The 13,274-nt window shown below is 36.0% G+C and overlaps 1 protein-coding gene and 1 long non-coding RNA gene across 9 annotated transcripts in view; one reads left to right on the top strand and one right to left on the bottom strand.

The window, feature by feature from the left end:
• The first annotated feature begins 8 nt into the window (after window positions 1-8).
• Window positions 9-11,220, top strand: si:ch211-209f23.6. 6 transcript variants are annotated; one of them, XM_073930911.1, is made up of 6 exons: window positions 9-354; window positions 4,797-5,105; window positions 5,382-5,633; window positions 5,805-5,926; window positions 8,758-8,798; window positions 8,909-11,220. In XM_073930911.1, the coding sequence occupies exons 1-4, from the start codon at window positions 228-230 to the stop codon at window positions 5,906-5,908; spliced, it is 792 nt and encodes a 263-aa protein (XP_073787012.1). In that variant the 5' UTR covers window positions 9-227; the 3' UTR covers window positions 5,909-5,926; window positions 8,758-8,798; window positions 8,909-11,220. The 6 variants fall into 6 exon arrangements, with proteins under 6 accessions (XP_073787012.1, XP_073787029.1, XP_017207839.1 ...); XM_073930928.1 differs by having other exon boundaries at window positions 5,382-5,660; window positions 8,909-10,186; XM_017352350.4 differs by lacking the exon at window positions 9-354 and adding an exon at window positions 3,628-3,738.
• LOC141378929 (uncharacterized) overlaps window positions 4,771-13,274 on the bottom strand; it is a 173,873-nt gene continuing 165,369 nt past the window's right edge. For 2 of the 3 annotated variants that reach the window (XR_012394667.1, XR_012394666.1), the window contains exons 5-8: window positions 8,751-8,822; window positions 5,760-5,910; window positions 5,505-5,592; window positions 4,771-4,846 (exon numbers count right to left, since the gene is read on the bottom strand). This is a non-coding gene — a long non-coding RNA (uncharacterized lncRNA). Of the gene's footprint in view, window positions 4,847-4,966; window positions 5,593-5,759; window positions 5,911-8,750; window positions 8,823-13,274 lie in introns of those variants that run through there. The other variant, XR_012394668.1, reaches the window with a different exon arrangement.

The raw sequence follows: 13,274 nt of genomic DNA on the forward strand, positions 1-13,274 counted from the left end.
CTTATTTTATCGTCAGTTTTATAACCGCATCACATCAGTCTCGTGTTCGATCTCCTCCTGCAAAATATGGCTTCTGCAATACATTCAATTCCTTAATTAAAACGCTATATAACTATATTAATTCTACTATATCTTTATCGTATAGGACAACTCAGAGGTTCAATATTTAATGAGAAGTTAGACAAGGGTGTCCCATTTCCACTTTCCCATTCACTCTAGCTGTAGAAATGCTTACTATTTTAATTAAAAACGATAGTAGTTTTGATAAACTTACAATAGTCTATCCGATAAACAAATCTCAATTATTCAAATGGCCGATGATACACTGGAAAACCCAACCCCTCAACTTCAAATGTGAGTGTAGTTAACTCAAAATGTACTGAAAGTTAATTCAACTCATTTGAAGAGTTTTGAACTTAATGTTGAAGGTAACTTAATGAGTTAATTAAATACCTCATTACTTCACCTTAAATGGAGTAAGTTCACAGTACTCATTACGTTTTTGAACTCAAAAGGTTTATAGCAGTTGGTTTTCTCAAATGGTTCGAGTTATCTTTCTTTGGGTTTTACATGATAAAAGTCTCATTTTAAAGGACAAACTTCAAATCAACAGAATTATTCAGCTAGTTAATCTCATCTCCAATGCATCTGGACTACACCTAAATATAAATAAATCTGAATTAATTGCAATTTATGGCAGTGGTTTAGACTCTCACATCAGCAGCAGCACGTGTGCTACCGGTTAACCTTTGCAAAATACTTAGGAAATAGTGTTGCTAAAGACAGTAACCTAAATATTCAGAATAATTTTGTAAATTAATGTATAAAAGCAAAAATAGTTGGTTGCAAAGAGATGTCTCAATATTGAAACCTTTTATTTTTATTGCATATTTTCTACAATTGCATCTACACTACACTAAACTTAAAGATTTTAATTCACAGGAATTCAAAAAATAAGGTCAAGTTACGTTTCTTATCCAACTCTCCCCAAAATTAAAAGTTTTAGTTTAAAATGAAGAATGACGTATATCCATCAAACAAACTGAAAATTTGACATTGTGGATAACTCTTGACAATTTTGTTAAAGTGATATTGAAACCAATGAGCAAATTTTCTGCTATCGCATCTACTCAAGAGTTATTTTGTACATGACAGAATGTCTCATGTCAATATCCTTGTCAACCCTTTTTGCTATCAAAAAGTTACATTTGGAGTAACTAAAGAGGATTGTGCACAGCATTACCTGCTTTGCAAAATTATCCATTCATAAATGTAGATTTTTGAAAACCCTCTCTCATGTTTTACACTCTATTATAAACTTGCTATTATTCATCACTAAGTACATTGCTAAATGATAAAGCTTTTCTTCAGCTAATTTTGTAGCCCTTTCACAACACTTTAAAGGTTTTTATTGTATAAACTTACTTTAAACTTAATATGTTTATTTTTATGTTATTTATTTTTATTTTTTTCACGTCAAGTACAATTGTCATTACCATACGTTGTTTTCCCCTATATTTTTTATCTGCCTATTGTTATATTTGCATCACTTCATGCTTGCCTACCCTAATTGTAAATTTTTTTAATTAAAAAAAGAAAGAAAAAAAGAAGAAAAAAAAAAAATATATATATATACATATATATATATATATATATATATATATATATATATATATATATATATATATTTATATTTAATTGTAGGCATGACAGACGTTACACAAATTTGTTTGTTACAAAGAAGATAAAAAAGTATCTTTTAAACTAGTTCATAAATTCTATCATGTTAAACATTTTCTCAGTAAATTTAAGAGGATATTGATATAAATTGCTCTTTTTGTTCTTTGCTTTTGGAAACTGTAACGTTACCCCACATCTTTTGGCACTGGGGTTATATTAAAAGCTTTGGTATGATGCTTCAGTCTTTATCAAAAAAGCCACTCTTAAATTTTAATTTGCATTTTGAAAACGTAATTTTTGGATATTATAATTGATAATCTGAATAATGAAGTTTTTGTTATTAATCTATTTACTTTGTTGATTAAGTTTCATAATCATAAGTGTGCATTTCCAACATCCAAAAAACTGTTTTTCTTTGTTTTATAAGGAACTAACAAATTGTACTATTCGCCATTAAAATTGTCCATTTGTGCTCTACTTTCAACATTTTTGATTAATGTAAAGGTCCGGCTTGTTTGTAATTGTAAGAATTTTATTTAATCGTATATTCTCTTGTTTATTGTGTTTATATATATATATATATATATATATATATATATATATATATATATATATATATATATATATATATATATATATATATATATATATATATATATATATTGTAATATTTACCTTCTATCACCCTGGCCTTATTTTGTTTGTTCTATTGTCATGTATCTCTCGTGTTTGATAGGAAGTTTCAATAAAAACGTGATTTACTTTATATGTTAATGCAATACTTTACTGCATTTAACACAGCAATAAAACATCTCAGTGAACGCATTCAAAGATAAAACCACAGTCTATGGATAAAACACGATTCAAAAGAATTTACTTGGCTTTTTACTCGTAATTATTAAGTTGATTTCCCCCTTTTAAACGCTTAACTCAATTGATGTCGCTCTAGTCTTGCTTTTATATGCTTAGCATTCAAAAAAGCTGCCACAGTGTGGTGAATGATTTTCTCAATATAGATGCATTTATGGCGATGCAGTGGCGCAGTAGGTAGTGCTGTCGCCTCACAGCAAGAAGGTCGCTGGTTCGAAGCTTGGCTCAGTTGGCATTTCTGTGTGGAGTTTGCATGTTCTCCCTGCATTCGCGTGGGTTTCCTCCGGGTGCTTCGGTTTCCCCCACAGTCCAAAGACATGTGGTACAGGTGAAATGGGTAGGCTAAATTGTCCGTAGTGTATGTGTGTGTGTGTGTATGAATGAGTGTGTGGATGTTTCCCAGGGATGGGTTGTGGCTGGAAGGGCATCCGCTGGGTAAAAACATGCTGGATAAGTTGGCGGTTCATTCCGCTGTGGAGACCGCGGATTAATAAAAGGGACTAACCTGACAAGAAAATGAATGAATGAATGTATTTACGGCTCTTGGAGTTTCTAAATGAACAATTTAAAGTTATTTATGTGTGACCGAATTAAGACATGTTAGTTTCCACGCATGTAACGCAAGCCTGTGCGTTTTATTCTGACTTCAAATGACTGTATAAAGTAGATAACATGTAATCTGTCAGTGTTGGCCGTAGTCCTCAGTCATATGCCGGAGTCAAGAGTGTTGCAAAAAGCTCTACTGAGGCGCGGTGGGGAATGTTTTTTTCTGCGCATGCGTCAGTTTGTTTTCAATTAAACTACGTTGGTTTGGAAAGCGTTGATTCGGTTTTACATAGAGAATAACATCTTTATTATGTGATTACCACTCGAAATGAATACACTTACATAAAGTAAACTGTTACTCAAAGCATTTACTGGTCATTGGTGATTTTAACTGGGGGTCGAATGACGTCCCTGGCCGGAGTGGAAGTGATTTATTTTGTCATCGTGAAACGAAACTCTCTATTCCTCTTTTAAAGACTGCTGACCTAAGATTAATGAACGGATAACTTCCTTCAGTGTCGTTTCACATATATTAGACGACTTGATGTTTCAAAGTCACCATCAGTGATTTCATCTCGACGTTTGCTATGGCAGCAGATCATCTTGTGTCCTTAATTCTTCTCTTCATCATCTTGAACACAGGTAATGCATCTAAAAGTATGCTGTTTTAGTGTTGTATTGGTTTAACATCCAATTTAAAACTTCTAGAAAAGAAAAAAGCCATTTGGTATATCTGTCCCCTGCTGAAAAAAACAGCGAAAACCAGCCTGACCAGCCAAGGCTGGACATAAGTGGTTTTGGTTGGGCTACCAGTCTGGCTAGGCTGGTCAAGCTGGTTTTAGCTGGTCATCTCTCAGCCTGATCAGCTAAGACCAGGCTGAAAATGGTTGGAAAACAGCCTGGAAATGGCCAAAAATACCATAAAACTAGGCTAGTTTAAGCTGGTTTTTCAGCAGGGTCCTAGTGTTATGGTATTAATTATTGTGTTATAGTGTTATGGAATTAATTATGTTTCAGGTTGTAGACAAATGAAATGAGCATTTTATGTTCATATATTCCAATAGATTCAGTCCTGATCAATGATGAGGTAAAATTAAGCTGTACAAAAACAACAACATACTTTTAGATGCATTAACTGAGTTTGTACATAGAGAATATCGCTTTATTCTGTGATTGCTACTCTTATTTAATACACTTACTGTACATGAAGTAAACTGTTACTCAGAGCATTACTGGGTGATTGGAGATTTTTACTGGGGCAGAGTCTAGCGGCACTTATGGCCGGAGTGGAAGTGATTTATTTTCTCATAGTGAAACAAAATGGTCTATTCCTCTTTTAAAGACTGCTGACCCAAGATTAATGACCAAACAACTTTTCATCATATTTTCCATTTCATCTCAATGTTTGGTATGGCAGCAGATCATCTTGTGTCTTTATTTCTTCTCTTCATCTTCAACACAGGTCTAAACATATTCTGTTTTTAGTGTTTTATCCAATTTTAAACTTCTAGAAAAGAAAAAAAGGCATTTGGTATACAAAGCCTACATATCTTAGCATGAACTCAACCTGTTATGGAATAAGTTTCATGTTGTAGACAAATTAAATAAGCATTTTCTATTGATAGATTGAGTCCTGATCAAGGATGAAGTAAGATTAGGCTAAAAAAAACCTACTGAACGGCGTCTTTCTCTCTTCTCAGGGTTCAGTGCTGAGATCTCTGTGTTTGTGCAGACTGGAGATTCTGTTCAGCTGGATTTACAGACACAACCACTACCAGAGTTTGATTATTTATCCTGGATTAATGATAAATCAGAGAATATAGTTCGATATCTTCATGAATCTAAAATGATTAGATATCACTTGTCCTATCAGAACAGAATAGAGTTTAATGAAACAAGCTTTTCTCTGACACTGAAGAACATGCAGAAGGCAGACAGTGGACTCTACACAGCAAGAATAAGCGGAGACTTAATGAAAGACATTGCTGTATACAGAGTGTCTGTTATAGGTGAGTGTCATTTCTGTGTGTGATTTAATCTGTTGCTGCATAAAAGACTATTCATTATTCATAAATGTAGTTTATGTTCGTTTTTTTCAGTTTCAGATGTGCAGATTTAAATCAGCTTACAACACTTTGTCTTTAATTCAGGATTTTATCTCTACTGCAGTTATTATTGACTAGTTCATATTCCTGTATGTGTATAAATGGTTTGGTCTTCAGCTGTGACAGTATATCGTATCACTCAGGTGATTGTGATCTTGTCAGTGTAAATGTGTGTTTCAGACGCAGTGGATTCTCCTGTTCTGACTGTAAACTCAACCAGCAGTGACTCCTGTACTGTTAACTTCACATGCAGAGCTCAACACCTCATCATTGACTCTAGCTATCAGAACAACCAATGCTCACCAGAGGAAGTGACATCACAGGAGAACTACACGCTCATCCTGTCCTGCAGTGAGGAATTGATCATCTGTAACTACAGCAATCCTGTCAGCTGGAAAAAAGAGGAAATGGAGATTAAACCACTCTGTAGTGGTAAAGATCTGCTCCTTTAACACATAAGTACATAGACTATGTTATACTATATTACATGGCTAATAATTGCAAGAAGCATGTTATTAAATTCTGAATGTTTAATATTATGTGTTACTGTACTAATACCGTTTAGCGCGGGATTTATGCTGTTCTTCCTCTTGTACATGCCAGGGAACGAACAAAGTTTGTTTAGTTCAGCATTTCCACTGTTCCACATGATGCTCCTCACTGTGATCTCAGTGGCTGTGATCGAGTTTTGGGGTTTGATTTTTTAATTCTGCAGGAATAAAAAGGTAAGTGTAAAATCTTCAATGTTTTACACTTGTTGGCAATGTTTACACTGGAGGGCCGGTGTCCTGCATAGTTTAGCTCCAACTTCCTCCAACACACCTGCCTGGAACTCTAGTATACCTAGACAGAGCTTGATTAGCTGGTTCAGGTGTGTTTAATTGAGGTTGGAACAAATATATGCAGGACACCGGCCCTCCAGGACTGAGTTTGGACACCACTGATCAAGACATTCTTAAAGACCACATGAACTGGAATCTGCAGCTGTTTTTTGTGAAGCAGTTCCTAGAGAAACAGAATATTAAATGAGAAAACAGTGGGCGTGGTTTGTTTCTTTTCTACTGCGAGCTGATTGGATGTAGTAAAGTAGGCATTTCATTTAGAAAGATCGGGGAAATGGGTTTCAGAAGAGTTATTACAACCTAACAGACACATGCTCAGGGTTTCTGCAAGTTTCACAAAGTCAAATGTAAGACTTTTTAAAGAGCCCATATTATACATGAAATAGGGTCATATCTTGGTTGTAAGGGTCTCCAACAACAGTTTAATATGCATGCAAGGTCAAAAAACACTTTCATGGTCTTATAATCTGCATTTATTTTTACCTAATTATCCCAGCGACTCCTGTATGAATCGTTCAGGGATTCATTTGTTCCCAAACCCCTCCTTAGCGCGAAGCTAATCTGCGCTGATTGGACTAATGACAGTCTGTCGCGATTGGTCGACTGCCTTCAGTCAGAGAGTGAAATGCCAAACAGCTAATCAGCAATATAAAAGTAATCACAGTTCATACACGCTCGATAGTGTAGGCGTGGATTTTAGCTGCCAGTGGGTCAATGTAAATACAGACGATGGACTTGAAAATACAGACGACTAACTATTTTATTGAACAAAAACTCCAAAAACAGTTGAGGAGATCTCCTAGCTTCTCACTCTGCTCTTTTCACAGACACACACACACATATTGCACACACTCTCACACACACATACGCACTTAACCCTGCTCCGGACGACAACGCGCGCGCACACACACACACACAAACACACACACAAACACACACACCTCCGGACGACAGCGCGCGCACACGCACACACAGACACACACACTACTCCCCGTCCACGGAGCTCCGTTAACAAAGCAGCACGCGTCGCGTTTTTAACGTGACTTTGCACGCGATAAGAGAATATAGCCAGTTAACCTGATACAGTACACGCGGTTAAAAGTAACAAATCACAACTAAATACATTTGCAAGCTAGAGTCAACGAGGCAACTTTAATCGCACGTACTTACACTTGAGAAATGAAGGAAGAAACCCATCCTGACGTCCATCAGTAAGTTACTCTTTACTGATCCTTCCTTTAACAAACGCTGATGAAGTATTCTTTGTAGCATGTAGTTTCCAGAAGTTTCCAGTAGTTTCCAACTGCTTGGCTATAATGCTGAGGTTTCATGTTTGGGTAGAGACTCAATATATCCATCTGCAGTGTGACTTCAATCCACCGGCATGTTTGTGTGTGTGTGTGTGTGTGTGTGTTTGTGGGTGTGTGTGTGTCTCGGTTTCTGCGTCAGAGGGCGGGGCCTCAGGTTTGAAATCTCCCGGGTTTGCGCGTGCACGTGAATAACTTGGTTTCGTTCGTACGTCATGGCGAAACACCTAATGAATCCGTATCAAGGCGACTCGTTTGAAGCACTATGAGTCGACTCTTTTATAGATGAATCAACCGTTTTTAACACTGTACACTAACAGATTTAAGCCTTAGCTGGATACTCCACTTCACTTAGAGCTGTGTTACACACTACATGGAGGGGAATTTTCAAAAACCCATAATATGGGCTCTTTAAGACCTTTTTAAGAGCATTATGAAAGAAATTTCAGACTTGTATAGGCCTTGTTTATACAATATTATAATTAGTTATTTCTTAGCTGCATATTTTAAATGAATTATTAAAACAAGCAAACCCTATGTATGCATACACATTTTTCAACATTCATTCATTCATTTATTTTATTTTCAGCTTAGTTCCATTATTAATCAGGGGTCAAAACAGTGGAATGAACCAACAACTTATCCAGCATATGTTTTACACAGCAGATGCTCTTTCAACTGCAACCTGTCACTGGGAAACATCCATAAACACTCATTCACACACATACATTACTGACAATTTAGCCTACCCAATTCACCTGTAGCTCATGTCTTTGGACTTGTCGGGGAGACCGGAGCACCCGGAGGAAACCCATGCAAACACGGGGAGAACATGCAAACTCCATAAAGAAATAGAAATGCCAACTGACCCAGGCGAGGCTCGAACCAGCGACCTTCTTGCTGTAAGGCGACCGTGCTAACCACTGAGCCACCATGACACCTCCAGTTTTAATTATAAGCTCACTAAATGATTATTTAATTATTATTTCTAGTGAAATATTTATCATTCATTCATTCATTTTCTTTTCGGCTTAGTCCTTTTATTAATCTGGGGTTGCCACAGCGGAATGAACCACCAACTTGTGTGTGTGTGTGTGTGTGTGTGTGTGTATGTAAATGAGTGTGTATGGATGTTTCCCAGTGATGGATTGCAGCTGGGAAGGCACCTGCTGCATAAAACATATGCTAGATAAGATGGCGGTTCATTCCGCTGTGGCGACCCCTGATTAATAAAGGGACTAAGCCAAAAAGAAAATGAATGAATGAAGTAAAAGTAGTCAGTATTCAACTTGTAGGCTGTCAGACTGCTAAATTAGAAAATCTGACCATCGTGGACTTAAAATATGAACGCTTTTCATGCAAACATTTCTGCAACCAGTGCAGTAAACTTATATTCTGACCTCTCAGGTGTTAAACAGGCTGAAGATTCAGACTATGATGATGTTGAGGTGAGACTCTCTTCATCTCTTTTCCTGTGATAATACAAGCACAAATAATGCATGTTTAACATTCTGTGATGAACTGTGATGGTTTGTTTATTTTTTTGTTTCTGACCCAGAAGATGACAAGAGACACATGGACCACCATCACCCACCGTACAGCAGGACAAACACAAACTCCTTCATCTGCTTATGACTGATGAAATCAGAAGAGTTAAAATAATCAGTCAGTTACTGCAGACGAAGAGCTTAGAATGACCAAGAGGCACTCAATAGAACGTTCCATTGCAACAGCAGCGCCCAGCAACAGCCCTGGATTCCGCCATTTTGGAGTGAAAGTGATTGGCCGTCCATTGGATCTCATTACTGTCGCGATGGCAAGCAGCTACTTTGTTTTTTATTTATTTATTCAAAAAGCGCATTAAATTTGAGATGCAACCTGAAAGACGACAATACAACACTTATTATCACAATCATCAGCTCTTTTAATAGTTTATTTTACAGACTTATATTATGTTGTTGTTCTATTGGAGTTTTCATTCAAAAATGGCCGCCGCGCCCTCTAGTGGCTGTTTCATATATTACATTAGTGTCGCCTCTTGGTCATTCTAAGCTCTTTGCTGCAGATCTTATTAAAGGGAGAGTTCTCACAGTTTACTCTCCCTCATATGGTTTTAAGCCTTTACCAGTGTCTGCATCATTTACTCACTATTCACTTGTTTAATCCTGTTTAAGTTTTATTTCTTCTGTTGAACACAAAAGAAAATATTTAGAAAAATGTATCCATTGACTTCCATAGCAGGAAAAAAAATTACTAGCATTCTTCTTTTGTGTTCAACGGGGTTTGAACAAGTAAATGATGACAGATAATAAATACAGTGAACTAATAATTTAATGAGTGTTTTTTTTTCTTCAATCGTGTATTTTTATGTGTTTTAATCATGTTTTCACAAGCTGTTTGAATTACATGATTAAAGAAAAAGAACACTCGTTAAATGAATAGTTCACCCAAAAATTTAATAAATGCCATCATTTTCTCACTCTTTACTTGCTCAAAACCTGTTGAACACAAAAGAAGATATTTAGAAAAATGGATACATTTACTTCCATTGTAGGAAAAAATACCAGCCTTCTTCTTTCATTTGTGTTCAGAAGTTAGAAGCTCAAATGGGTTTTGAACAAGAGTGAGTAAATGATAACACATTTCATTTTTGGTTGAGCTATTCATTAAACGAGTGTTTTTTCTTCAATCTTGTGTTTAAATATGTTTTAATCATATGTTTTGGCATGCTGTTTGAATTATTTTAATACTCTTTTTAACAAAAGCGTTTAATATCACAATGGAACTAACCTGGCTTTGTTAAACAAGTTAATAAATAAACATTTTACTGAAAGCAGTCAGACAGCTCTTCACTGAGCTCCATAATAAATCTTGACCTATTGTTGTTTACACACTCAGAAATAAATGTACATAAGCGGTCACTGGGGTGGTACCTTTTCGAAAGGTATAATTTTGTACCTAAAAGGTCCACATTAATACTCCAAGGGTACATATTAGTACCTAAAAAGTACAAAAATGTTCCTCTTAAAATTTGTAGGTACTAATATGTACTTTTGGGGTACCAATATGGACCCTTCAAGTACAAATGTGTACCTTTTGAAAAGGAACCACCCCAGTGACAGCTCGCATACCTTTATTTCTGAGAGTGTACAATGTACAATTGGAGTCGAATTATTAGCCCCCCTTTGAATTTTTTTCTCTTTTTTAAATATTTCCCAAATGATGTTTAACAGAGCAAATACATTTTCACAGTATGGCTGATAATGTTTTTTCTTCTGGACAAAGTCTTATTTGTTTTATTTCGACTAGAATAAAAGCAGTTTTTAATTTTTTAAAAACCATGTTAAGGACAAAATTATTAGCCCCTTTAGGCTATTTTTTTCCCACTAGTCTACAGAACAAACCATCAATATACAATAACTTGCCTAATTACCCTAACCTGCCTAGTTAACCTAGTTAAGCCTTTAAATGTCATTTTAAGCTGTATAGAAGTGTCTTGAAAAATATCTAGTCTAATATTATTTACTGTCATCATGGCAAAGATAAAATAAATCAGTTATTTGAGATGAGTTATTAAAACTATTGTTTACAAATGTGTTGAAAAAAAAATATTCTCTCTGTTAAACAGAAAACGGGGGAAAAATAAACAGGGGGGCAAATAATTCTGACTTCAACTGTACATAAATGATTTTCCAGATTGCTGCCCAGGGATAAACTGCCAGTTATATGCAGATGACACAGTCATCTATACAGGGGTGTATATTCACTCTTGACATTGGTGGAGACATACATCCCTATAGCACATGCATTGCACAAATAGTTTTTGTGCTTTTAAAAACATGAATGAAGTACTTAATGATATAAAAGAAACACTTAATAATACAAAAAAACAATTAATGAATCATGTCTCATGCTGCAAAAGTCAATTTACATGATTTTACAGCAATCTGGCTCTGAGGAGGTATGAATGAAGTGAAGTTTATTTATAAGCTAAATTCGAGAGTATATATTCTTATAATTGCTTGCAGCCGTTCCCGCATTATTCAACTTATAATGATTCACCAATCAGACGATTCCAAAGCCACTTTAAATACCCTAAGTTCCATATCTCAGCCATCTTCATATTGAAGAATCTCCCCTTCCAGCCCTACTCCTCCTCCTTTCCTGGATGGGTGGCACGGTGGCCCAGTGGTGGGCACTGTTGCCTCACAGCAAGAACGTCACTGGTTTTAGTCCTTACCAAGCCAGCCGACATTTCTGTGTGGTGTTTACACGTGCTCCCAGTGCTCACGTGGGTTTCCCCCGGGTTCCCCTGTTTCCTCCCACCGTCCAAAAATATGCAACTTAAGTTAATTGACTGATTCAAATCCCCACCATAGACATGCACCTAGTAAGTAGTTATCTCTTAGGAGCAATCACTATCTGTTCATTAGCTACTACTACAGCAGGGTAGTTCTCGAGATCTACCTGAGCTCAAACTCCCCTCTCGCCTTGCAATCAGGAGGGAGCCCCGGGCTCGAGGATCTTATGAGCTCAGTGCTTTCTCCCGGAACAGCATGCCAAACAAGCTTTATAATCAATCATCTGCTAAGTGTGAACTCTTAAAGAGAAATTTAGAGAGGTGTGTGACGCAGTTTAACCGTTTTATTACAATTATTGTTTTTCATAATCATGGAGGCCAAAATCCAAACTGAATTTCGATGAATTGCACAGCCTTGGTTAATAGTATTATAGTGAACTCACAGCAAACTTGCCTTTAAACCTTTGTGCACAAGTAGGTTACTAAGGGTTGGCGGAGCATTATTTCATTTTGGAGTCGATTAAATTATTGGTGGGGACATTTCAGTAATTGGTGGATATTGGTGGGGACACGTTCCCTCCATCCATGCCAATTCTACACCCTTGCATCTATATGTCTGCTAAAACACCTTGCCAGGCAAATGAGCAGCTGACTCTGGCTTTACAACATATTTCAAGATGGCTTGAGGTGTCTCATTTAATGTTAAATGTCAGAAATAGGCCTGCAGGTGATACATTTGAGGTGCTGATTAAAAATAAAGTTATTGATGAAGTAAACTAATACAAGTATTTCAGCATAACCAGATGTGAATTTAAAAAAATGATAGTCATGTTAAAAATATGAGTAAGAAGGTCAAGCCAAGTCTAAACTGTTTTCATTTTATTATACGCAAGTTTTATTATATGCAAAATTATGCATGCACACAATGACGTTCTCTTACTTGTCATATTGCATCACATCATGGTCACAAGCCTCTTTAACCACATTGAAGCCTCTTGACTCAATATATAAACAAGCAATTCCAATGACCGCATCATTGTGAGGTTTCATGTAAACACAACCTTTTTAGTTTTGATGGTTTTATTTAATTTAATTATCTTAAATAGTTTTTAATGTTTAAATAATCGTGTTCCAGTGCTGTTTTTAGATCTATTAAGTAGGCATCAAGCATCTCACAGAGTCACACGAGCAACTGCTAATGGTGACTGTCTCATACTAAAGTGTAAGACCTCTTCTGGTCAATCTGTTTCTCTGTTAAGGGAACTAAATTGTGGAATGATTTACCTGTTAGCCTAAAATCAGAAAGTAATATAAATGTTTTAGTGTTGTTTTTAAAAAGATTTTAAAACCAAAAGAGCAGTGTTAACGCAAATAGATTGCTATTAGTTTGTTGATCATGCCGCCTTTGCTTTTGCCCTACAGCAATTTGATGTAAACGATCATAATATTTGTGTTTATAATGTGTTTTAATGTTTATAATAGTGTATATGGATCTATTTTATCTTCATTTTATGTCAAGCCTCCCATGGACAGACATTGAGAATGAGCAAGTCTGCTAAAACACCTCAACAAATGCATTTGGTTGTCCAGTGTAATTGTAATGTATGTCAAATAGATAAGTTAT

Source organism: Danio rerio, chromosome 2 (assembly GCF_049306965.1).
Source record: "Danio rerio strain Tuebingen ecotype United States chromosome 2, GRCz12tu, whole genome shotgun sequence".
Taxonomy (NCBI): domain Eukaryota; kingdom Metazoa; phylum Chordata; class Actinopteri; order Cypriniformes; family Danionidae; genus Danio; species Danio rerio.

Bases quoted from the DNA above. Each gene is read 5' to 3' on its own strand.
- si:ch211-209f23.6 (XM_073930911.1), top strand. From the start codon at position 228: ATGCTTACTATTTTAATTAAAAACGATAGTAGTTTTGATAAACTTACA. The intron at 5,106-5,381 runs GTGAGTGTCATT...TGTGTGTTTCAG, and splicing joins ATACAGAGTGTCTGTTATAG to ACGCAGTGGATTCTCCTGTT. The intron at 5,634-5,804 runs GTAAAGATCTGC...TGTACATGCCAG, and splicing joins GATTAAACCACTCTGTAGTG to GGAACGAACAAAGTTTGTTT.